The following is a 24,325-nucleotide window of genomic DNA, read 5'->3' on the forward strand; positions in this document are numbered from 1 at the left end:
TAATAAAAGACTGCACATAAAATCCCTATTTAACAACTGTAAATAAAATTTCTTTTTCAGAATTCTGACTTTGTCTTAGCAATCCGTTGCGTCAGAAACTAATGCTTTCTTCTGCTCGTCAGTTGGATTTCAGTTTCGACAACATCGCATAACGTGTCATCATTTCGACACTCGCCCCACACCAAATGAATAAATAAATAAATTAAAGAAACAAACAAGTACGTACGTAATAATAACTAAATAATAGTAATCACTTCAAAGCACTTTCTGCTTCCTAATAATCGATAAATGATTGGTACAAATTATAAATAGGTAAATTATACGAATTTTATTTGTAAAATAGTGGATTACATGTTGAAAAATGTAAAAATAAAAAATAAAAAATCTAATTTTTTAATGAGAATTTTTTTACAAAAAAATTATATTTAAAAATTCTTTTGAACGGATTAATTTAATTTATTTTAGAAAATCTTTTGTAGCGAGTCTATATTAGTAAAATATAACACAAATCATTTTATTACGACTGAAATTACAGTCCATTAAATAGATTATATCAAAATTGCTTTAAGTGGTATCTCTTATGAGAAATGAGACGGGATCAAGTTTTTGACCTCATATCTCATTTTTTTTCTCGTGTTGTATTTACTGATTTGGGTTAAATGTTGGGACTTCTCATGTAACTATTTTATTGAGGATAAGCATTTCACTGAGATATGGTAACTTCTATTTTGTATTATACGAGATGATGACTTTCAATGCTTTCATGTTCCATCATTCAATATATGTACGTTTTCTTTCGACTTGGTCCACTTTTACCTTTAATGTGCAAAACTTGGTCCTCCATTCTCTCTCTCTCTCCCCACCATTTGAATCGACCTTTCCTCTCTTCTCTTCCCATTGCCGTAAGAATTAATCTAGCTATCTCATGGATGAGCCAGTTCCAGTGATGAAGGATGTAGATGAGGAACAACAGTTAGAGCAGCAATCATCATCTCCGGGAGTGCCTCTTCATCCCCAAGCTAACGCAAAAGCAGACTCTTATACTGCTTTCTTTGGGAAGCATAGGATGGCAGCTGCCATATCCAATCTCCACAACCAAATCAACATGATCCAGGTCATCCATTCACCACCTTCTTTCAAAATCATCCTACTGATGTTATCATTAGAATTGTCTTCTTCTTCTTTTTCTGTGGAAACGCAAAATAATTAGACGAAGTCTACAAAAAACGTTTTGATGCAGGAAGAGCTTGAGCAACTCGAGACTCTAGGCAATTCTTCGATTGTATGCAAAGAGTAAGTTTAGTACTCGATGAATATTTCCTTCACTTTTGTGCTCACCATTTTATTTTAAGAAATCATATAAATTACTGATTATTTTCGAATCCTTGACACAGACTTATTTCAAGCCTCGACTCCGTCCGCGATCCGCTGCTTCCGTCGTAAGAAACCATTGTCGTCGTCTTCGTTGCCGTTGCAATTTACTAAGATAACGTTGTTTACTGTTACTTGTTGTAACGAAAGGGTGCATGGGTTGATGCAGGACCGTGGGTCCAGCAGATGTCAGCTGGGATCGTTGGTTCCGAGGAGCCCACAACTCCCGAAATCACAAACGCTGGATCTAAAGCTATTACCAGTTCCTTCTCGAGCATGCTAAAGTATCAAAAGCATTGAAGTAGCAAGGAAATCAAAGAGAGGGAAAGAGGGTGAGTTTTGTCGTTTTTCTTTGCTTTTTATCCTCGCTACTTTGGTGGGTGGGGGGTTGGTCGAGATGTCGGGTGCATTTCCTTTGGCCATGTTACTGATTGTCAAAATGCCACGAAGCTGGAAACGTTTATGTCATAATTCGGAGAGTTGTCCTCTACTTTTATGCAATTTCTGGTACCTTGTGCTTTCCAAGATATAGTCGTAGAAATTATGCCTCTTTGGCCCCAAAACGCAGCGTCTTTAATATCCTTTCTTCTTCCTTTTTTTTTTCCCCCAATTTTTTAAAAGAAAAAAAAAAGGTTCCTGGAGGTTCTATTTCCTTTTGGAGGAATAGAAGGATATAGACAGTAATGCTAGAACTCGCCTAATCAAAGACCTACTTCCATGAACGAATGCTCTCTGGTCTGCATTAATCCTCACTTACAATTTTAGCTTGTCCAATATATTCCATTCTAAAACAAAGGAGTAAAATCAGTGGAGAGAGAGAGAGAGAGAGAGAGAGAGAGAGAGAGAGAGAGAGAGAGATCAGTAACATTTGACGCTTAAGATATACATTAATGCCCACACGAGAGATCAGCCAATCCTTCACATAGGTACAAAAACATCTATGTATAAAGGACCCTTAAAGCCATGATGACATTGACAAGGTTAGGCAGGCTGAAGCCAGCAACATCCACGTGAGCATCAAACTAAACCCAATACAATACAAGGAGTTTGTTTGAAAAAGCAAGACAGTAATCTGCTAGAATACGTTTCATATTTTCTCTGGTAGAGTCTTCATTCAAGGAGTGTATAAAGCAATATTGTTAAGAATCCATGCATGAGAATGGCTTATACAAAAGCCAAGAGTCGTTATAACTGCTATTCAAACAAAAATCCAGTCAATCTTAGTATGACACTAATAATTACCAGCAATTAGGACTGTCAGTCGATGCAGGACTGACGGTTTCAAGTAGGTGTCCTCATGGGCAACTTATGCCTGATAAAGCTTTCGTGGTTCCTGAGAATCTCTGTCACTCCTGCATCGACTTCATCAACGATTTTCTTTTGTTTTTAACTACAGTTGCAACCTGCAAATATCAAAAAGCTGGTCGATACATTATGAGAAGCGCAGAATAAGAAAAAAAAAAAAAAAAAAAAAAAATTTTCTTCTATCCATATTCTATGGCAGCATCTGAAACTAATTACTTTTCTCTTGCTCGGTAGATTTTTTAGACCAGAAAAGATTCACCACTGGCAGTCATATGCTTATTCATTACAATAAACTAGCAAATCACAAGGGCAAATAATGGGAAGCATTAGAGTTTGCAGCCATACCATGTTTTAGATATGTAATACGCTCCATCCACACAGTTCCCTTGATCTGCCTTATTTGCAATTTGCTTCATTATTGTTCTTAGATCCCTATAGCCATCACCAAACACCACAGTTCAAGATCCATCAACAAGGGCCAAGGCAATCCATGCAGTAGTCATCATTGGCCAATGTAGGACCCCCATTATACTGAACTTACAATCCTTCAGTACATCCCAAAGAAAATCAATTATGGCAAAGGAAGCAGTGGCATTGAGCAGACAGGAATGCATAAAAGCATACCTAGAATCAATGTATGACGAGGATACAAGTAAGAGACAGAAGCCTGAAACAGATGAAGATGGCTTATGCAAAAATAAAATGATTTCTCTCCATCTTTATGGGATGTAAAAATATGCAGAGAAAATGGTACTCCACCCCAGTTTTTGTGTTAATTGTTTCTTCTTCCATGGCAAAATGTTGCCATCATTCTTTCCCGTCTTTCTAGAGTGCCACTTCCTCGTGTATATTTGGCCAAACACACCCTATATTATATTAACTTATTATATTATTGCAAAGAGTCAAGCTACTATGCTGCCCAATTGTTACCGCTTGGAGTGCCGCCCAGGTCTTTTTTTTTCGACATTTTTTTAATATATTTAAATATTTTAAAAAAATCAATACACTCGAATCACTTCATTAATCACTAAATAAAAAAAAAAAAAAAATTTAACGAGCGGTACAGCCAAGCGGCATAGTAGCTTTATACCACTGCAAAAACAATCATATATCTAAGATAACACATCGCACTTTTTTTTTGGCTAGATGATCATAACACATCGCATTTAATGGTATATATCTAAACTGCAAAAATAACTTCTTGCTGTTTATTCATAGATAAAAAGCTATACTTGCTTTGGCCTACCTCAATAATTCAGAAGTGATATCAACACTATCCTCTTGGCTGTATCTTTTGTAGTTGTTTCACGCAGTTGGTCGGTTCATCTTATCAACCTGATGGACCCTGCAAATTCTTAAAATAACAAATTGAGAACCACTGTTTTACATACTGAAGTTAAAATGAAAAATGAAATCAGAGAGAAATAGTGGATGCATGCGAGAGACGAGAAAAGGTGAAGGAAACCTCTGCTTCTTTTACCTTGGTTTTTTTCTTTTGGGGAGAGGGAAAGAGTCAAACCAGAAGTTCAATGATGCAAATGGAATGATTCGATTGCCGGAGGCCTGGAATTTCACCGACAAATGAAATTGCAGAAACCTTTCATTTTCTTGGTATTTTGTTTTGGTGTTGGGAATGAAAATAAAATGAAATTCGAACATTATTCCGGATAAAAAATATAAAAAGGAAAGGTCAAACGACTCTTGGGGAAGGTAGGGGTCAGAGTCAGAGACAGAGAGAATCCAGACTCTTGGGATCGTTTGTTTGGACTGACTTCACACAGAGAGAGAGAGAGACAGAGAGAGAGAGAGAGAGAGAGAGAAGAGGGGGGGCGGCGCTCAGCGCCTTTACGAGACTTTAGACTCTTGGGATCGTTTGTTTGGACAGAGTCGTTTGTTTGGACTGACTAGAGAGAGAGAGAGAGAGAGAGAGAGAGAGGGAAGGAGAAGAGGTGGGGGGGCGCTCAGCGTCTTTACGAGACTTTTACATCGTACCGGCATTCTGATATGATTTTACAGGCTATGCTTATGCCCACGTTACCGAAAATAATAACATTATTACTACATTATTACTTATTTATTATTTTATTATTTAATTTTTTTATAATTTTTTATTTTACTTAATAATTAAAAAAATAGATATTAGTAAAGTTATATATTTTTTTAATTTTTTTTAGTGATTAGATTCTGTTTGGCTACTGAGAATTCTCAGATAAAAATTTTAAATTTTAATATTAAATGTTAAAATATTATATTTTAATATTATCATTATTTTAGAATTTAAAAAAATTAAGAAAAAGTTGAATTGTTTATTATATTTTGTATGGAGATTTAGAAAAGTTGTAATGATGAGATAAGAATTTTATGTTTAAAATGAAAAATTCAAATGGTCAAACAGTACCTTAAGATGTTAAAAAAAATGCTTAAAAGAAAAAAAAAAAAAAATTGATATACATATAAGTAATAGATGGGTAATAATAGCCAATAAGGTAGTAACCCTATCATTACCCTTACTTTTAAAACAGTGAGCAAATCTTCCAAATTCTTCTATGCTTGCTGTATATTCTTTTTCTTTTGGTCGAGTTCGTGAAAGTGTATTTGCTAATTGCTAACACTAATGGAATAATGGGATTAAAATGGACCGATGGAATAATGGGATTGGAATTTTTAACAGGAGCTCCAGATCTTGTCGCATACATGGGTACTAAGAAACCTCCTCCAAACAAAGGAAGAAACGTGTTGCCATCCACTGGAGACACAAAAGGCCTAAAGACGGACCAGATGACTGCATCGCATGCTCCACATTTTTGTTGTACGTAGCATCTGATTTTTAGCGGATTAATCGGGCTTCACTGATTCTGCACAGCCCCCCCAAAAGGAATGACATTTTTTTTTTCCGGATTAAATCATGCAATTGTTGGAAGATTTGTGAAAAGTAGTGCAAACGATTTCAATGATTACAACCAAAACTAGTAATTATGTATTAAATTTTAAAAAAAGTATAAAAAAAAAATTAAAAAAAAAAGGTTTCTTGGTGAGACCCCCTAATAAACGTGTGAAGACAAAAATCTGGAACCCCTTAGATATAGCTCCATCCCAACGCGGGCTTTCAACTACCTACCTGCTTGGAGGTTTCCCTTTCGATTATTTCCTCAATCTCTGAACCAGCTCTTACGGGGCTGGCAGTTGTCAGACCACTATCGCTCGTAGAAGGACTGCGATCGTTGATTACATCATCACAGCCCCCTGTTCTGAGGGAGCGGATATTGAGGGTATTGGACCCGGAAACATGCTCCTCCTCGGACTGTTTTGGCCTATTTAGAGCATGACAATGTGGGCAGTAATAGGTAATGAATGGGAATTCCTCCTTCCTGGCAAGTCCTGAACGTAAATAAATTACATGAATTCGATTTCTCTGTGCCAACCACATTCTGCAGACAAAACAGCTAACAAAGAGAGATGTGCATGTCTGTGCAGGTGTGCATGATCAAGTAACTCTGATTTAGTTCTACGATTAAAAGGAGTATGTGTCTGTAAGAAAATATATGGGACGCAGACCTCTCACCATTGTGCATATGGCAGTTGCCACAAATGAGTGCATAGGATTGAGTTGGATCCTCGCCCACAAGTAATGCTGCAATTCGAGCAATCCATCCTCCATCCTGTGTGGCTGATTCCTGCGGATAACTATGGCTAACTACCAGGTGATTATGCTCAGAAGTCTGCGTTCCCTCAGAACGAGGTGTTTCCTCATCAGAATGATGCAACGAAGTGCCACCTGAACTGTTGGAACTGGTGTGCACTTGTTTCCGATTTCGAAGCCCACCAGTTTGCACAAGTTCAGTATCATTGCTTTTCCCTGTTGAAGCATTAAACCTTGACTCATCTTCCACATACAACTTAAGGCCCGAATCTGCACCTAACTTAGATGCAAGAACAGTTGCAGCAGCTGCCTTTGCTGCTGGGTCAGGGTCATATCTCTGCACAGAAAAAATAAATAAAAAGTAATGCAGGAGCAGCTATAATATGAAAAGATGTGGACACTGAAAAGAAAACAGGTGATAAGACCCTCAATCCAGTGCCTCATACCAAATTCGTCTGCAACTCTTCACATATTCAACTCCCGAATTAAAGAAAGGACAATTGTGTACGAAGGCTAACTCCTCAAGCGCTTGGCATTTTTTATTATAAAATTCAAAAGCCTATAGGAACTCAGTTCCAGGTGCAAATGATGCTGAAAGCAACATAACAACATGACAAGCTTCCAAATCACAACCTGAATAAGCTGCTGAGTAGTGTAATAATTTGTCCTCTCTTTAAGCTCATCAATTTTTGCCTGCCTTTCAGCCCGAAGTCTTTCTAGAGTTTTCTGGTCGTTCCTATCACCTATCCAATTACAGGCAAAATGTCATCACATTAATATGCAACCTCAATTTGCAACAATCACATCATGTACACCATAAGGTTAGCGCAAGTTTTGAGATAGAAATCAATACCCATTGTAACACAATTTACATAGCACTGTGAAAGAGAGAGATAGAGAGAGAGAAAAAAAAGGGGGGGGGGGATGTCTACACGAGTTCGTTAGTAGTATATAGGACTGACATGTGTAGAGGTGTATGTTGGAGTCATTAATTAGAAGTGAAATCTTAGGCAGATACACAGAGATTTGCATCAGCTGAATCCAAAACATTGATCCAAAATGAGTAAAAAGCAGAACCACAATCAACTTGTTTCGATAAGTAACAGAACTACTACCAACTTATGAGAAAATAATTTAGAAAATTCAAATCCCCAAAAAAGAAAGGGACTGCTGGGGATGTGCAAATGGTAAAGAACTTTTGGAACTAGGAAGCACCGATAACCTTGGTTTCCTGAGCTACAGGCCATGAACCCTTGAACTAGGCCTTTGAACCAAAGATCAAGCCCAGCATAATAAACAAGTACTACTGTCACCTTAAAGAAGGAGATTACGGGAAGACAATTCAAGCCAATATTGAGGCGTGTGCCCTCCAGGGCAAGTATATAGACCTCCATGAGGTGTCTCATATAAATCCTCCATTTTAGGATAGTCTGAAATTACTATGAAGTCTTATGATCACTCAGAAGGTTATATTTGACTAAAGGTCGGAAAAATACACCCATTCATGGTGTCCTTCCCAAGTTCCTGACCACTCTATCTATTCACTATTCTAGTTTCCCTGCTGAGGTAACAGAAAAGGCAAAACGACTTTAGGCATGGGAAAGATAAACAAACTGTATCACTTGTAGCAAAGGGGTCCCATAAAGACGAATTAGGCACAGAGAAGTCCCTTGTGGCTATAAGGTGTTGAAGGGCAAATGAATTATGAACACAAAGATTTTAGCATGTACAATGAGCATGGAACATACAAATTATAAGAAATCAAGTTAGAAATGAAGTTTGAGAAGCTCACACATCCTTATGAAGCTTATAAATGCTGAATAAGCAACAAAAGATAAACCAGGCAAAAGAAACATTGGCAAAACCCTGATCGCTCTCATCTTCCAGTTCAAGTCCATTGATCTTGTTGTCATTATAGCATAACTAATAGCAACAACCTGAAAAAGGAACAATAAAGAAAAAGGAACAATAAAAAGGGAATGAAAAGGCGGCAATTATCATGCTAGAAGAATTTTTGACAAGCAACACTATAATCCATACATTTTTTTAAGGTAAGTTTTGTCATCGATCAACAAAAAGGAGTATACGAGGTATTCAACAACTGTGTGTATAGGTTCCTATTCCGTTCAGGAATAGTCATATTCACATCCGCAAGCAGCTATATACACATTCCTTATTCGTATCCAACCTTTATGGACCGAAGCTGAGTGACAACTTTTCTAACATAGCAACGCGCGAAGGAAACATTTGCAACCATGAGGAAAATTCACCTCTCTCATACACCGAAGAAAAAGCACGCACTCGCTATCAGAAATTATTAGCAATTGGTACTGCAATCATGAATGTCTGCCAATCATAATAAAAACAAACTACTAGTTTTTTTCGCCAGGTTCTTAGTCCTCTTATGTCCCAAACACAAAGTAATGATTGACCTAGAAGGGACCGATTTAATATCATAACAAGTAACAACAGATCAAAGAGTACCTCAAGAATGACAGAGAATATGATAAGATTACGGGTCATCCGCCTCCAAGTCCGGGATCTCCGCTTCGTTCTGTTGAGAACAGCGGCTTCTTCCTTAGAAATGCACTGCAGTCTTTTTTCGAAATCATCACCATGTAGTCTAAAGATTCCATTCCAAACGCGAGAAAGAAGTCCCCGCTGCTTCTTCTTCCCAATCTCATTATTATTATTATTAGTCGTCCTAGCAGCACCGACAGCAGAATCCTTTTCAACTTCCCCAATCCCTTTGTCCTCCACCATTTCCTTCCTCCCCTAATAGACATCACAAGAAAACAAATCAAACCCCCATAAGAGAGAATCTCGACAAAAAGAAGTTAGTATCAACAAATAGTTACGTAGAGGCACTCTACTTCTTGATCAAATATAAAATAATCGTGAAAAATACAAGTTAAACCATTGTAATATTGAAATTACAGGTTGAATTGTGACAGAATCTTTGAGCGAATGATATTATACAATGCGATAAGCGAGAATAACAGCGCATCTAATTAATTAGAAGAAGAAGCAGCAGCAGCTTCATGCATCGCGGACAGAGAGAAAGAGAAACTGAGAAAGTCAGATCACATCGGATCCAAAAAACAACAGAAACAAGTCGAAGAAGATACCTTCGAAAGTAATCGTCGATCTAAGAAGCTTCGATCAGTCAGTCAATCCACGAATCCACCTCGTTCGCTTCTTCTCCTGCTGATCTCTCTCAGACAAACACGAACAGAGAAAATGATGAAAATGAGGAAGGAAATCCGTGTGCGCTACGCAATGCAACGCTTTGATCAAGCAAAAGGCAGAGGCCAGTGGGATTTTACGGACGGAGAATCTACGATGGAGTACGTGAGTGTGCCTCCTATAAAAGGAAAGAGTGAGGTTGGGGTTGGGGGGTGGGGGGGAGCAATGTGAAATTCAGAGGATGCTTAGCATGACACGGGGCGACGATCTTCGAACTTACGAAAAAAAGACTTTAATCGCTGATTCGCTACTCCTAATAGTCCTCTGGTACGATACATTAATTCCACTCTACAATCCCACATTGAAAAGACGAGAGAGGAGAGAAGCAAAGGCTTGTTATAAAAGTGACAGCAAGCAACGGTTCAATTCATACCTTTCTCGGCCTTTTGGCTAAGATCAAGTGTAGTATCTGTTCTTATCAGTTTAATATCTGATACGTGGTCCAATGGGCCACACGATATTAAATTAATTTTTTTAGGGGGAAGACCCATTACGGTAGCTTGCTACTGGGGTCTTTGCGCGTCGCCCATGCGTTGCACTATTGCACGGGCCTGGCGCACCCCACCCAAGCCCAGTTAAAATATTTATAAGATGCCTAATCTGTTGGTTACCCCTAAAATGGGTTAACCCTCAACGTTATTGTTACAGATTATTCGAGAAAAATTAAAAATCTCGTCGTTTAATTTCTGCAAAATTCCGAGGAATCTGTGGCGTAAGATTATGTAAAGTATCTTTTTCAAATATAATGGCTGGGACTCGCAAAAAAATAATTTAAAAAACAAAGTGGATATGGAGCGGCGGCTAATACAAGGAGAAGGCAGCCCTTTAGTACTTTCACAACAAGAGAAATAGACACTACCACATTGGAACGTTTCCAAGGAGAACAGCAGCCCTCCATCTGCATGCCAGAATTTCACAAGAAGAGAAATAGACTCCGCTAGAACTAAGCCAAGCAGTCTCACTGATTGGCAGTGGCACTTTGCTCTTCCTCTCCCTTCAAAATCTTCCAGCCATCATCTCAGTCCGGCCCAAGAGCCATAGGATAATCGTGCGAAAAAATAAACATGCAACAAGCAAAAGAGTGCAAGAGTGAGAGATCGATTGGTGAAATCACATAAGCAATGGAGAAGGGTAAGGCTGAGATGGTTGGGTGTTGAAGATGGGCCGTTGACTTCTATTCCACCTCTCTGTCACTCACTGCCACCATAATAAAAAATCCAAACCATAGACGAGAGTCTCGAAAGCACCACCCATCGTTGATCTTCATGCCAGTTCCTCCTTCATGGCAAACAGAGCATATTCTGTTCTCATCTCCAAAGCCCACAGACGCTGCCAGCTCGGGAGTGCCACCATCGACTCGCCCAAATCAGCCATGCAACCACCCACGTTCCAAAAACCCACATGAAGTTCTACCTGGCACTCAGCTACAGCCATGCACGACAACTGCTAAATCAACAAACCTCTATTTTTATTGATGAAAAAGAGGGCTCGGCCGTGAAGCATAATCGACCCCCTTCCTCCTTAGTCAACAAGTTTTCAACGGCAACGTCCACTCTACACGACCAAGAAAATAGGCTAAAAAATGTTCAGTATATTTGCAAATAGCAACTAAAAGAGAGAGAAAATAACAAGAAGATAATAAACTCAGAACAAATCAAATATCAAAATTGACATCTCACACCCAAACAAATGATACAACTCCCAACTAAATCTATTACCCTGAAAATTCTAAAAACGATACAACTGTATTACCTTTCAACAAGCTTAAGAAATACTGGTAAAGTAGAAAAATAGTGAAATCAGTTTGGTTTAGGGGTGGAGATCTCACAGTTTTCTCTCGGAATTGAGCTCCGTCCATGCCACCGTTCGGGTTGAGCTCTATTCATGCCATCGTCTAGGTCAAGCTCTGTCTGGGGTTCGAGTTGCTATTGGGATGAGTGCGGAGATCTTCGCTTGGGTTGGGAAGGAGTGGAAGACGAAGAAGTGAGGGAGGGCTATATGGGGTCTCTACTAAGGTGTAGGCAAATGCAGATTAAGTAAAATAAAATGCTTACGTGGCGCCCAACTATTAGATCAGATGGCTGTTATTGAAGAGAAACAATTGGACCGGTTTCCAGCTCTCTTAAAAAAATTGGTAAGTTTCACCTTTAATTTAAGAGGGGCTCTACAGCCACTCAACTTTTTTCACCTTTCTTTTTAATGATTTTTAAAAATTATAATACTATTAAAAAAATACTTCCTTAAATCTATTTAAAAAAAGAAAAAAAAAATCTGTCGGAGCTCGAGTAGCATTTCTCTTTTTTCAAACCGGGACTTGCATTTACTTTTAAGAATAGGTTTGTTTTGCCCATATTTTAAAAATGAATACGGTTAGGGTGACTATATTGAATTTTTTTAAATTATTTTTTAAACATTCTTAATCATTAAGAAAAAAAATAAAAATAAAAAATATATATGAATGAACACATTTAGTAGATATATTTTATAGTCATAATATCATTTTCCTTTAAAAATATACTTTTATAATAGATTTTGCATATACTTTTATGGTTATGATTAATCGTTAAACTAAACTCAACTTTATCTCAAAAAAATTATTACCTAGACTTATTACTTATTTAACTTTCTATAAAAAAAAGTTAAACTCATTTTAACATATTTCAACTTAAAAAGTAAAAAGTTAAATCTATCTCAATAGAATTTACAAAATATTATTATTCACAAGTTAACACAATTCATCTCACCATCCATACATAACCAGATCATGTAAAGTTTGGCGATGTTTATTTAGAGAGAGTGCCGTGGAGAATAGCTTTTATGGTACAAAACTAGGACTGTACAGAAAACCCGGAAACCGGTCGGAACTGATCAGACCGGCAGCCGGAGCAGGAAACTGGCCGAAACTGTCAGAGAACCGGTCGGCCGGCAGTAGGAATTAAGCCAAACCGATGTCGGCCGGTTCGGTTCACGGTTTGACCCAGTGAAAAACCGCTGAATCGGCCGACCTCAACTATCCTTATTTTTTTTCAAATATGTTTAAATGAAATGACGCCGTTTCACTTCACTTAAGTGAAACGGCGTCGTTTTGATGATGCAGATACAAAAAAAAAATAAAAAAAACTCAAACGGCACTGTTTAGTTTAGGGTTAGCCAGACTGCTTCTTCTCTTTTCTTCTTCGTGCCGTCGCCGTCACCTCTCTCTCTCTCTCTCTCTCTTCTCTACTCTGTCGTCAAACCACAACCTCGCACGCGGCATGAGCCACCACCTCGTCCTCGCCGTTGAAGTCCCACTGCACTTGGAAAGTGGAAACCGATCCCCAAACCATCAAACCGATCGGTGCCGACCGATCAAACTCCAGCCGGTTTTCTTCTTCCCTATCAATCGGTTTCGGTCGAGATCTTTGGAGAATTAATGTGTCGGTAGTGTATCGGTTTACCACCGAAACCGACGCTGACAGTTCGGTTTACAGGCCTATACAAAACTACAGAGATATTACACATTAGGCGATGAAAGAAAAAATGTTATCCAAGTGATAGACCTTTAAGGTAGGCAGTTTAATTGCGCCCCTGGAAAACAAATAGAGAGCCTCTAGAGCCCTTCCCGAGCCTGATCTTGTCATTTATGTACGTTATTTGAAGTTTAACCTCGCTATGACCGCCGTATCTGAATTCCAGTGCTCCTATCTTCAGTTCAGGTCGCTCAAACACAATCTTATCTATCTATCTATCATCAAGAGCCGTCAGTGTCCCTGTCCATGTAAATTTGAAGATATATATTCAGCACAGACATCTATTTATACAAGACATTCATTCTATCCTCTTACCTAAATTCACACATGCACTATGGTGCAAGAGCATGGCTTTTTCATTGCATGCAATAAAATTGTCGATGGCATTACCTGTCAAAGAGACTTCCCCATCCAGAAACCCAAAAGCAGAAAAGGAGACCTTGTTCCTGACAGTTTCAGGTGCATCAACAACCTGTATCATTTCTTGGTTTTGAAAACAAGGCGGCCCAAAGCACTCCAGTAGCCACCACCAGGTGATGTTGGAACTGAGCAGTAAACGACATCCACTCTAAAAAGAACATATATTATCAACCCATAACAGAGTAGACAATAATTAACAACTTAGAAGTTAAGTGACAGTAAGGTGCACAGAAGCAAAACTCCCAAGTAGCTTGACTGACAGGGAGGGCACCCTGTTAATGATGGCCACAAAAGATTGTACCATTATTTAGTCAAAAGAATTTAGGACGTTTTGACATCTCCAGTCACTAATTGCAAATACCAGGTAAAAGAAAACATCTACAAGCTGGTCCAAACTTCCCGTTTAGGCAAGCATTGTACATATCTCATGCAACTTGTCGATGGGTGAAGACCAATAGAAATGTAATGGAATGGTTAGTTGTTTTTTGATTGATAAGTTACAGAAGCATCCAATAGCTCTTGAACACATGTGGCCCTCCATCCTATTTCTTTTAAATCAAAGAAGATGCCATTCAGCTGGAGCTCATTGCATGAAACAAGATACATCGTCTCAAAAGTGTTGGCAATATTATCATGAAACTTATTTTTATCGACTAAATAGTTTTATTGGAAAGAAAAAAGAAAAGAAAGCTAATACAATATATGAAGAAAAAGAGGATCCAACCCAGTATGCATGAAGACTTTAAGTTCTAGGAATCAATCAGATGGGTTGAGGAGAAATGCAAGTTTTATTTTTACCACCAAATATGAGACGACATTTCACAGGCTCATTAACACAATATTTCTGCGATTCTTCGGCCACTGCAGCTACCTCTTTATGCTCTTCATTTTTCAGCAAAACTCCTCGATCTGTTTGTGTGACCTAATTCAGAGATATAATAACTTATGTTTCAATAGCTGTTGGGTATTTATAAACCTTGGGTAGGACAGTAGGAGACCCCCACAATTACAAGTCAAGTCTGAAGCTTACCTTACTTCTACCACATTGACAATTTAAAGACGGACAACACAATACAGATATCTGAGTATTAATTATCTGCCATGATATGCTTATTTACCATGTTACCCAAATCATCCTTTAGAACCGATAATCCCATTTTCGATAATTGCTTCTATGGTTGTACCCTCGCACGTCAACTCCTCTTCAATGTTCATGTTATTCACATACTTCGCCTACGAATTATGTGTTCTGTGGGAACTAATATAAGTGATCAAAATACCATCACTATCTGTGATCAGGATCAACCAAACTCTCACAAGTGGCAGAAATGTCAACAGATTTCCTCTAATTCTTCGCACAACCCACACCAACCACATTCCACTCCTAATTTGAACACTATAATTTTGACAAAATAGACATCTATGAGAATTTCAGGGAGGTTAAAGTTATTCGGGACTAAAATAGACATCCCATATCAGCTGGAGTATGTATCATCCAGTTTCTTTTGAGTGTCTAGGAAGGAGGACACGGTCGAGGCTTTCTCAGTCGGAATGGTTTTTTATAAATACAAACCCTCAAAGTTGCATGCACATGAGTCCAAACAATTTCATATACAAATAAGATTGGAAACCACTATCAACCGTCCTCAATAATTTCCATTCCTCTACTATTTGTTTGAGAAAATTTCTTGTATACTACATTTTATTATAAAAGAGCCACCTGGGACAAATTTTAGTCTGCCATAACTTATACAATGACCCAAACGATAAAATTCGTTAGATTTCAGCAATATTCCAGCTACAATACTAGTAATTGTACCGGCAGCAATGTTAGACATAAAAGCGGCTCTGATTCTCACTTTCTTCATTTGGGTACAAAGAAAGTTTAGGAACATAAAAAAACAATATAAAAAATCACAGACTGAGAAAATGGAAATGGAAATACCTTGGAGAGGATAGACGCAACAAGATCATCGGAACCGGTCCGCACCTCCGGGTTGGAGACCGACACAGAGGCCGAAATTCTCAACGCTTTGCGGTGGCGGTGTCGATAAGGAAATGAAACTAAAGGAGGTGGGTTGGAGGGAAGTGAGCAAGACTTTAGAAGTTTAGGTTTTGAATGCTTGGCGCCTCCGAATGAGGATGGTATTAGAGTGGAAGAATGAATGGCCATGGAGTCGGATGGAACTTCAACTTCTGTAGAAAGTAGAAACTTGCAGGGCAAGAGGTTCCAGATTTTTTTCCTACGTAGTAGGCATTGGCATCGACACGAGGACCCTCCGGCAATTGAAATACTGTTATTTATTTTGCCATGTAGTCAAACGACTCAAACCTGATTTTTTGCCTTACCGTGGATTTTGGTCGTTTACATCGTTTTCGTTCACGGATTTCTGAATAATAACGATTAACGATATTCATTTTAGCTCTTATAAATTATAATGCATGATATATGATATATTTTAATTACTTAAGTAATTTAAGCACAAAATCTTAGAGCAATATAATTATTTTGATCATTTATTTACCTATTTATTTTATTTTATATTGCTTATTAATTTTTATGTTTTGAAAAAACTAAGAGATATATATATATTTTTTTTTATTTAAAAGATGTTTGGATTAATGGAAGGAAAAAATATTCCTAAAATTTGTAATATGGGGGGGTAGGTTATTTTTCCAGGGATCACGCACGTATATATTCCTCTAAGCCTCCATTTTAGTTTTTAATGCTTCGAGAGAGAATTACCGATGGTCTTTTCATCTCAGATTTTTAAGTATTTTTTAATCTAAATACATAAAAAAAAACAATTAATATTTCCTAATTTATTTTAAGTGAAAACTTTGTATTAGACCATCTCATCTCATATAATTATTATAATTTTTTTAAATTCTCACTCAAAATATAATAAATAATTAAATTTTTATAAATTTTAAAATAAAAATTATATTAAAAAATTATTTTTTAATAATATTTTATTTAACTTTAATTTTTATTTCATTTCACCTCATTTATATAATTAAAAAATGTGAATTTGCTAACTTCGATTGAATGAAATAAACACTGGCATTGATAGTATAAAGGTGGCACTAATCGGCCTCCCAAATGATGCTGTATCCAAAAAATTTTATTCATTTTCTATTTTTTTCTATTTTTTAATTTTTAAATAAAGTCAGAATTATTTAAAATCAACTAATTAACATTTTTAGATTAAAAATAAATAAATAATTTCAATCCCAATTTAGTCAAGAAAAATAATAAATTTACAACTCCATTTTAAATATATATGTTAAAATTAAAAATCGCACAACGGACTTAAACGAGAGAAATAATCATTTTCGGCTCACAGTGGCGACTTGGACCTCGATCGGTGTCTTCTAAAGCCCACGATGGTAGTCTAGAGATATGATGCCCCCACATACATCCATAATAGTGAATATAAAATAAATACAATAAATGTACATAAAGATGAAGACACACAAATTTATTTAGTTTAATACATGACATATGTTCACGAATTGTTTAGATGATAAATCTACTGTAATATAAGTATTTTATAGTCTCTCATAGTTTCTCATTTATTTATTTATAATGAAAGTTGAAGATATCTTTTTTGGATAATACAATATGCTAGATCTCTTGTTCTGAAGTTTAAGATGACATATGTGTTCTTTCACGAATAGTAATAATTGTCTTATTTCCCTTAGATCTCAAATCCCTTTTATTGTGACCGTATTAGTGATAGGTAAGCAAATTAACTTTATGTCACCCATATCTTGCATGTCTAACTTATTTTGAGTTTTACTACATATAAGTACAGTCGCACACTAATCTGTATACTAATATTAATTTATTCATACTTAAAATTTAAATTAACATTATTTTTAATAAAATCTACTTTTTGACCAATCACATCATAGTAATACACAAATTAATACATAATTATACTTACAACTATATTTTTCTACTTATTTTTCTCTCGTTTGATCTCTCTTTCCGCCGTCACCTCCTCGTTCTTTTCCTTCTAGCACTCTTATCTCCTTATTGTATTTTATTTCTCTCTCTTTCTTTTTCCTGGCCTAATCCATTTTCTCTTTTCCTCTTTAGCACTCTAATGGTGTTTTGGGCTCAGTGAATTTTGATCTGGGCCTATATTTACCCTCAACAAGATAGTAGTAACGTAAAATTGAAATTATTTTTAATAAATTATCAAAAAATTATTAATTATTTCTCATGCTATAAGTCGGTTGGGCTAGTATTTGAAAAAAAACGAAGAAGAAGGAATTGGGCTTGCATGTGTCCTGTTAACGAAAACAAACGAACGGAATTTACGATTGCTTAATGCTTTTGGATAGTGTAGACTGTAGAGTGAGTGAGTCCGGTTCGTCTTTCGGAATTCGGATCTGTGTTTCCTTCTGTATTCCTAGACTTTCGTGGACATGCATTTTACGTTGTTTTTTCTTTCACTCCTATATTCTCAATTTCTCATCGTGACTCCTGCTGAGTTCTTGTTAACACCAGCTATCTGCTACACATGAAAAACATTTGCTGCACAACGAAAGAATTGAATGTTGACGCACGTTATCTGCACTCTGGGAAACTTTTGAATGTTGACATTAATTGTCGGTTATCTACTCAACCAAAAATATCCAGTGCATAAGGAAGGTTTCTGCTGCACAAGGAAAATCATTCAATAAGTGAATCCATTATTCAATTTATCTCCTTTTATAGCATACCATAATTGTGTATATATTAGAACTATTTTCATACCTTGAATGCATTCATGAGGACGCAACAATTGGGAAAAAACGTGTGAAAATCTTCTCATTTTCTTCATATCTTTCTTTTCGTTTCGTCTTTCTCTGCGTTTCAAGGGTTGATAGAGTTTGGTTAGACGTGGTTGCCAGTGCTTCAAAAGAAGGTGTGATCCACAGGGGTGGTATATAATTTTTGCACTTTTTTATTCATTGATGTTTTTTTTTTTTTAGTGAATGGTGATTTTTGTTTTCTTTCACTCATTTTATCTAGAAATTGCATAAGATTAAACCTTCGTGATCAGGGAAAATCCTTTCACGTACGTGTAGACATGGACATACATTGTTAATTTTACTAAATTAATAATAAAACTTTGTACTGTAATACAGTTTACAAGTTGTTTGTCGAAACTTCGGATCCTATCCGATTCTTTGTCTGTATGTATTGGCTAGGTATGTATGAATGTTAGCTAAGGAATGTTAATCAAAGCATATATATAAATATATATATATTTTTTTTGTCTTTTTGCGAGAGAATTATAAGTTGTAAAATAATTGTGTCCTTACCACTACTCTTATGTATCAAATGATTTTCAGATATTTGAAAACTCTATCAATCATATACTTCTTGATTGCAGATAGCCTCCGTTGCTAAGCTCTGCGATGGAAAACACTCGTCTTTCCATGGTACGCTAAAGAATTTGAAAGAAGCTCTTGGATGCAGTTATAAACATATAATCCCTTCAAAATAAAATGAAGAAAGTTTCTGCATGGCGCCGAAGCATAGGAGACACAATGTCTGGGTCAAGACAGAGATTACGTTTAATGAGGCCAATTTTAACATGGACTATTGTCTTGGTTTCTTTTGCGAGCATTTTTCTGTTTGGTGTCTATATTCACCCACCAAGAAGCTCAATTGCATGCTCTGTCTTTTCTTCTGGTGGTTGTGCTGTGCCGGAACAGCATCCTTCACAGGAATTAAGTGATGATCAGATTGCGGCTCGAGTTGTATTAAAAGAAATTTTGAAGATACCACCCATTCAATCAAAAAACCCAAAAATTGCTTTCATGTTTCTGGCTTCAGGTTCATTACCTTTGGAGGAGATCTGGGATAACTTTTTCCGTGTAAGGCTTTGTTTCGTGTTCTTCAATTATTTTGTTTCGCTTATTCTTGCACTAATTAATGCATATAGCTTCTCGTGTGTTTGTGCTTTCGAATTCTATCACATATACCCCCGCCACCTGAACTTCCATCCTTGGTTGAATGTTCTAGTTGATATCGAGTGACGATAGAACAGAAAAGGCACCAAAAATTGACTCAGACAACCAAAGTTTTTCTAGAAGTATGTAGAGTTATTCAAACAACTATAACTTGAAGTATAAAAAAATACAAAAAACAAACTGGGCTTGAAGGGAAGTCTTTCGAAGTATAATGAAAGGCCTGGAACTATAGTAATAGTATTGACTGATTACAGTTAACGACTTCCTCAGGAGGTAAACATCTGCAAATTCTAAATTTTCACTCGTTTAATGTGCTTATCGAGGGATGAATTATACATAGAAGTGGATGGTGCATGCAACCATTCATTCATTGAAAGATTGACTCTGGGAACTTCTAATTCTACCTGCAGCATATCAAGAGCAACTTTATATTCTTCTCACACGTAATATAATTAGTTTTTGTCCCCTTAACAAAATTTAATACGGTTTAATTTCTTTCCATAGGGCCATGAGGGCAGATTCTCTGTTTATGTGCATTCATCTAATGAACAACCAGTGCATGTTAGCCCCTATTTCAAGGGCCGGGACATTCGGAGAGAGAAGGTAAATGGAGCCATGTTATTTAAATCACTAATAAAACTTGTACAATAAGAATAATGTTTTTTCATTCATCAGACCAGATCTTTAAGTTGATATATTGAGCAATGTTGTTGCAGGTGGTCTGGGGAGAAATCTCCATGGTTGATGCAGAGAAGAGGCTTTTGGCAAATGCACTCCTAGATCCTGATAACCAGCAGTTTGTACTGCTGTCTGAAAGGTGATTTAATTATCAGATTTGTGTTTCTACCCTTGTGAAATCATGCTTGATATTTTTCTTGGATTTGTCTAATTCCTTTTTTCTTTTGTAATCTTTTTAAAGTTGTATACCCCTGCATGGCTTCCAATATGTGTATCACTATCTGATATATACAAATGTCAGCTTTATTGACAGGTAAGCAATCTATAATAGTTTGTGAAAGGGAACCTCTGAACAGTTGTTAATAACATTGATGCTATCCTGTCTGCTGAATTAATATATCACAATGATCTCTATTGTGTTTGTATCCCTCTCTATCTTTCTCCCTCTCCCTCCCTCTCCAGCATCTTGGATCCTGGCCCCGCGGGAGTAGGCAGGTATTCAGAGCGTATGTTTCCTGAGGTTAAAATAGATGATTTCCGAAAGGCTTCACAGGTATAGTATTGTGAATTTGTACCGAAGTGGATTAGGTGCTTAAAGCTTATTCATTTGTTTGCAGAAGAGAATTATTCATTATTTTGAATGCAATGGCCGAAATTATCTATCATAATTGGCTCTCTTATTTAATAGTTATCAATAGTTTTGGAATGCAGGAACTCGCCCAGCTTTAAATTGCCTGTTCCCACCAAACGGGCAAACTTCCCTTGTGGAAAAGAATTACTGCATGAACTCCCGAGGCCTTTTAAGACATTTAGGTTCAGGATATCCACACTAGCTTTTGAATTTAGGCTGGCCCGACATTTTTCCCATATACTGAGTATTATAACTAACATGACCTTTTCCCATATACTGAGTAGAATAACTACATGATCTTTTTCCCATATACTGTGTAGGGAGAGACACACACGTGATATAATGAATGAGCCTAGTTAGCAATGGTCAGGAACTAAACTTCAAGTTTTCCCCTTCAGGCAAAAGTTTAGATACTTCTTTTTCTGAACATAAATTTAAGTAAGCGAATGAATATAGATTGGAATCGAAGTGTACTGACATCATGGTTGTGTGTTCTGACTTGCAACTCGCTAGTTCCTAGACCCTAGCGCTTGTGTTGAGCTGCAGCTGACAATTTTATTCAGGAAAACCAGTAGACAATCTATACAGAAGTTTATAATTTATGGATTGGGTCTTATGTTCGTGTTCAATGACAGATGCAGAATACACTATGATGGCTTGGTTTCGGTGTAAAAATTGGTTCTTCAATCAGATATATGAACTGATGGCACAGACGATTAACAATTTCTTAAATCATTGGTTGTCAATCATGTTTGTATTGCAGTGGTTCTCCCTGAAGCGGCAGCATGCTGTAATGGTTATATCTGACAGTTTTTACTACAGGAAATTCAGCCTTTACTGCAGGGTAATCTGGTTTTCTTTTTTGCTTATGCTATTTCTATTTTCTAGTTAGATTAAAAACCCAGAGATCTTCTGTATGGCTTGCTCCTGTTTTGCCTTACATATCTAATTGTTGACTTGATCTAAGTTGGCAAGTCTTTATTCATTAAATTTCACCATGTTGTAAATTAACAACATAATGATCGATCTCGAGATGATTACTGCATACTGTCTTACATTTACGAGAGATGGCTGGTTCTAAAATCTAGAATCCTGGGCGGTTTTCACATAAACCTTCCTTTAGGTAGTTTTCCTCTTTCTTATCTTTCTTCTCTTTTATACTGCTCTAGGGTTTTAGATAAGAAGTGATTGGAACATTCAATGTTTTTATGGAAATTTGCCATGTCTATCTTTGGACAGTACCTGCAATTTAACACGTTCTGACAAGCAAACGCTGAAATCAAGAATATATATAAGATGTCATTGATGTTCTTGGACAGCTTTGTAGAAGCTCTATTCTTGGCATATATTATATGTGTTCTGCATTATATTGTATTTGTTTTCATATTGTTGTTGATATCACACGTCATTGTAGAAGGGGATCAGAGTCCAAACAAGCTAACAACTTTATGTTAATGCTTTTTTAACTTTCTCAGCGAAATATGGATGGGCAGCACTGTTTTTCAGACGAGCATTACTTTGCAACTCTATTTCATGTGAGTGTATCATCTGACCATGATTTTCTACTTCAAACTAGATCTGAATTGAACTATCTTCAGAGTTTCTTATTGCCATGACTTCACTCAGTTTCTGTGTTCTTTATAGATGACTGATCCTGCTGGCATTTCAAATTGGTCTGTAACACATGTTGATTGGTCCGAAAAAAACCGGCACCCGAAAACATATATGGCTCCAGATGTTACTCATGAGCTCCTGAAGAACATTGCAGTATGTGTCCTATACCTTTTTCTTCTGCTTTAGTTGATTTCCCTGGTTTCACTTTATCTTTTAGGTTTTAGATTACTCTTGCAATTGTTCTGACGACATCTTGTTGGCCATTTCAGTCTTTGGATGAGAGCATAAAGTTTACATCCGAGGAAAAGGTATTTTTCGAAAAGTTTTATATATCATCATTTTAATCATTTATCCTTTTCTATGTGGCATTAAATGATTGACTGGTAAGTAATATTTTTTCCAATCTATCTATTAGTTATTTAATGCTACGCCGGGAGCTGATGATTAAAAAACATGAATAACATTTTTGTTTAGTTTTTCCTTGGAGATGGTAATGATTTAGGCCAGATTTTTATCTTCTTTGTTTTCTTTTGATATAAATGTCCATTGTACTAAATGGCACTTATGCCATAATCCTGATCTCGACCCATCTGTTTTCATTTTCCCACAACAGAATAGAGCAATGGTCACCCCTTGCTTATGGAATGGGAAGAAGCGGCCTTGTTTTTTATTTGCCAGAAAATTCCATCCTGAAACCTTGGATAAATTGATGTACATTTTCTCCAACCATATGACAAGTTCGACACCTTAACTTTCCTCCATCAGTGTCATTATTTGGTCGGGTCAGCATCATTTGATTCCAGTCCTTACCTCTGTTATCACATAAAAATGTACTTTTGAATAAACATTGTGAGGTGATCAACCTTGCAGACATTTAGATCAGTTTTGCCCACAAGAGGCAAGAAGCAGGTGCATTCAGGAGCTTGAGGAGGCCACAGGCTTCTGAAAATAATATTCGGATTGCTATCTTTGGGCCATTATCTCCTCAGAACATAAAGTTTTGGTTTAACCATTGTGAATTTTTCTTAAACTAATTGAATTCTTTTACTTATAATTTATATATCACATATTTGGTAAAAGAAAAAAAAAATAAAAAATAAAAAATAGTGGGGTGTGGGATATGTAAAGATGATGAATATAATTTAAAAAAATAAAATAAAAGGGAAGTGATTAAGGTGGGTCGACCAGTATCCAACCTATAATGGTTTGTACAAATATGCCAAGATCAACTCCCTTGTGGGTTTCTTCATCGAATAATCAATATTTTCTATCATGCTTGTGGTGGTTGGAGTACTTGGACCGCCTTTAAAGGGATAATCACATATTATATTTATTTTCTCTAAATTATAAAAATTATTAAAAAAAACCAAATGCCATAAATGAGAAAATAAAACTAATATTATAAAAAATAAGAATTGCATGAATTGAAGTCTGAGTTAACTTTATAATATTCATTTTAACTTTATAATATTTTTTTTCTCTTTTTTTAAAATTTAATAAAAATCTCAAGTTAAATTAATTTACTATTAAATAATAATAATAATAATAAAATTTATTATTATTTATCAACTATCTCATTATTACATCTAATGTCATTTTATCTCACACTTTAAACTAGATAACTTTTACCGTTTAGATACACAGTTCAGATGAAATGAGATGAGATATTTTAAATAGTAATAAAATTTTTGAGTTAAAATGAGATAAAATAGTTTGTAAAAAGAATATGTATTTAGATAGTGAGATGAAATGAGATAGTTTTTAATTTTTAGGATTTGAAAAAGGTGTAGATCCCATTTTTTAATAAGGGTAGCTGAATTGTCTATTGTTTACACACTGTTTATGTATTGTTCATGTTAGATTTTATTGTTTATATACTATTTATGTCAGATTTTTACTGTTTATGTACTGTTTATTTAAGGAGATATTTTTAAAATT

At 36.2% G+C, this 24,325-nt stretch overlaps 4 protein-coding genes, 1 long non-coding RNA gene and 1 other non-coding gene across 13 annotated transcripts; 3 read left to right on the top strand and 3 right to left on the bottom strand.

Annotated features, from left to right (window-relative positions):
* Positions 1-800: 800 nt before the first annotated feature.
* Positions 801-1,896, top strand: LOC122274216 (guanine nucleotide-binding protein subunit gamma 2-like). Its single transcript, XM_043083230.1, has 4 exons — positions 801-1,114; positions 1,241-1,293; positions 1,395-1,439; positions 1,541-1,896. The coding sequence occupies exons 1-4, from the start codon at positions 926-928 to the stop codon at positions 1,620-1,622; spliced, it is 369 nt and encodes a 122-aa protein (XP_042939164.1). The 5' UTR covers positions 801-925; the 3' UTR covers positions 1,623-1,896.
* A 331-nt stretch (positions 1,897-2,227) lies between these two features.
* LOC122274217 lies at positions 2,228-4,668 on the bottom strand. Of its 4 annotated transcripts, none has more exons than XR_006228252.1 (4): positions 4,157-4,668; positions 3,923-4,021; positions 3,022-3,542; positions 2,228-2,774 (listed from the first exon to the last, which is right to left on the bottom strand). It is a non-coding gene; the product is annotated as an uncharacterized LOC122274217 (long non-coding RNA). The 4 variants fall into 4 exon arrangements; XR_006228253.1 differs by having other exon boundaries at positions 3,022-3,343; positions 4,157-4,661; XR_006228254.1 differs by having other exon boundaries at positions 3,022-3,221; positions 4,157-4,654.
* Positions 4,669-5,630: 962 nt separating this feature from the next.
* On the bottom strand, positions 5,631-11,549 carry LOC122319122 (uncharacterized protein At2g24330-like). 3 transcript variants are annotated; one of them, XM_043137039.1, is made up of 7 exons: positions 11,391-11,549; positions 9,445-11,116; positions 8,801-9,091; positions 8,109-8,253; positions 6,950-7,059; positions 6,239-6,653; positions 5,631-6,054 (listed from the first exon to the last, which is right to left on the bottom strand). In XM_043137039.1, exons 3-7 carry the CDS (start codon positions 9,077-9,079, stop codon positions 5,783-5,785), a joined length of 1,221 nt encoding a protein of 406 aa, XP_042992973.1. In that variant the 5' UTR covers positions 9,080-9,091; positions 9,445-11,116; positions 11,391-11,549; the 3' UTR covers positions 5,631-5,782. The 3 variants fall into 3 exon arrangements, with proteins under 3 accessions (XP_042992973.1, XP_042992974.1, XP_042992975.1); XM_043137040.1 differs by having other exon boundaries at positions 11,315-11,458; XM_043137041.1 differs by having other exon boundaries at positions 5,853-6,054; positions 6,232-6,653.
* Positions 9,932-10,127, top strand: LOC122274840. Its single transcript, XR_006228382.1, has one exon. It is a non-coding gene; the product is annotated as a U2 spliceosomal RNA (small nuclear RNA).
* A 698-nt stretch (positions 11,550-12,247) lies between the features above and the next one.
* On the bottom strand, positions 12,248-15,749 carry LOC122319247 (probable plastid-lipid-associated protein 8, chloroplastic). 2 transcript variants are annotated; one of them, XR_006245041.1, is made up of 4 exons: positions 15,437-15,749; positions 14,290-14,413; positions 13,462-13,639; positions 12,248-13,311 (listed from the first exon to the last, which is right to left on the bottom strand). XR_006245041.1 is itself a non-coding variant. In XM_043137226.1 (3 exons), exons 1-3 carry the CDS (start codon positions 15,662-15,664, stop codon positions 13,283-13,285), a joined length of 435 nt encoding a protein of 144 aa, XP_042993160.1. In that variant the 5' UTR covers positions 15,665-15,749; the 3' UTR covers positions 12,248-13,282. The 2 variants fall into 2 exon arrangements, 1 of the variants encoding a protein (XP_042993160.1); XM_043137226.1 differs by lacking the exon at positions 14,290-14,413.
* A 2,524-nt stretch (positions 15,750-18,273) lies between these two features.
* On the top strand, positions 18,274-23,370 carry LOC122317988 (glycosyltransferase BC10-like). Of its 2 annotated transcripts, none has more exons than XM_043135093.1 (11): positions 18,274-18,410; positions 18,882-19,368; positions 19,969-20,067; positions 20,181-20,281; positions 20,384-20,455; positions 20,605-20,695; positions 21,537-21,617; positions 22,249-22,308; positions 22,418-22,540; positions 22,657-22,695; positions 23,001-23,370. In XM_043135093.1, the coding sequence occupies exons 2-11, from the start codon at positions 18,997-18,999 to the stop codon at positions 23,136-23,138; spliced, it is 1,176 nt and encodes a 391-aa protein (XP_042991027.1). In that variant the 5' UTR covers positions 18,274-18,410; positions 18,882-18,996; the 3' UTR covers positions 23,139-23,370. The 2 variants fall into 2 exon arrangements, with proteins under 2 accessions (XP_042991027.1, XP_042991028.1); XM_043135094.1 differs by having other exon boundaries at positions 18,283-18,428.
* Positions 23,371-24,325: the final 955 nt, after the last annotated feature.

Source organism: Carya illinoinensis, chromosome 8, assembly GCF_018687715.1.
Source record: "Carya illinoinensis cultivar Pawnee chromosome 8, C.illinoinensisPawnee_v1, whole genome shotgun sequence".
Lineage (NCBI taxonomy): Eukaryota > Viridiplantae > Streptophyta > Magnoliopsida > Fagales > Juglandaceae > Carya > Carya illinoinensis.

Excerpts from the sequence above, each read along its gene's own strand:
- LOC122319247 (XM_043137226.1), bottom strand. The coding sequence starts at position 15,664 with ATGGCCATTCATTCTTCCACTCTAATACCATCCTCATTCGGAGGCGCC. Across the intron at positions 13,640-15,436 it reads TTGCGTCTATCCTCTCCAAG|AGTGGATGTCGTTTACTGCT; the intron begins GTATTTCCATTT and ends TGTTCTTTTTAG. Across the intron at positions 13,312-13,461 it reads TGGGGAAGTCTCTTTGACAG|GGACACTGACGGCTCTTGAT; the intron begins GTAATGCCATCG and ends TTACATGGACAG.
- LOC122274216 (XM_043083230.1), top strand. The coding sequence starts at position 926 with ATGGATGAGCCAGTTCCAGTGATGAAGGATGTAGATGAGGAACAACAG. Across the intron at positions 1,115-1,240 it reads ACCAAATCAACATGATCCAG|GAAGAGCTTGAGCAACTCGA; the intron begins GTCATCCATTCA and ends GTTTTGATGCAG. Across the intron at positions 1,440-1,540 it reads CGCGATCCGCTGCTTCCGTC|GACCGTGGGTCCAGCAGATG; the intron begins GTAAGAAACCAT and ends GGGTTGATGCAG.
- LOC122319122 (XM_043137039.1), bottom strand. The coding sequence starts at position 9,079 with ATGGTGGAGGACAAAGGGATTGGGGAAGTTGAAAAGGATTCTGCTGTC. Across the intron at positions 8,254-8,800 it reads TATTCTCTGTCATTCTTGAG|GTTGTTGCTATTAGTTATGC; the intron begins GTACTCTTTGAT and ends TTCCTTTTTCAG. Across the intron at positions 7,060-8,108 it reads TATAAGCTTCATAAGGATGT|GTGATAGGAACGACCAGAAA; the intron begins GTGAGCTTCTCA and ends GTAATTGGATAG.
- LOC122317988 (XM_043135093.1), top strand. The coding sequence starts at position 18,997 with ATGAAGAAAGTTTCTGCATGGCGCCGAAGCATAGGAGACACAATGTCT. Across the intron at positions 20,068-20,180 it reads GGGACATTCGGAGAGAGAAG|GTGGTCTGGGGAGAAATCTC; the intron begins GTAAATGGAGCC and ends ATGTTGTTGCAG. Across the intron at positions 20,282-20,383 it reads TTTGTACTGCTGTCTGAAAG|TTGTATACCCCTGCATGGCT; the intron begins GTGATTTAATTA and ends ATCTTTTTAAAG.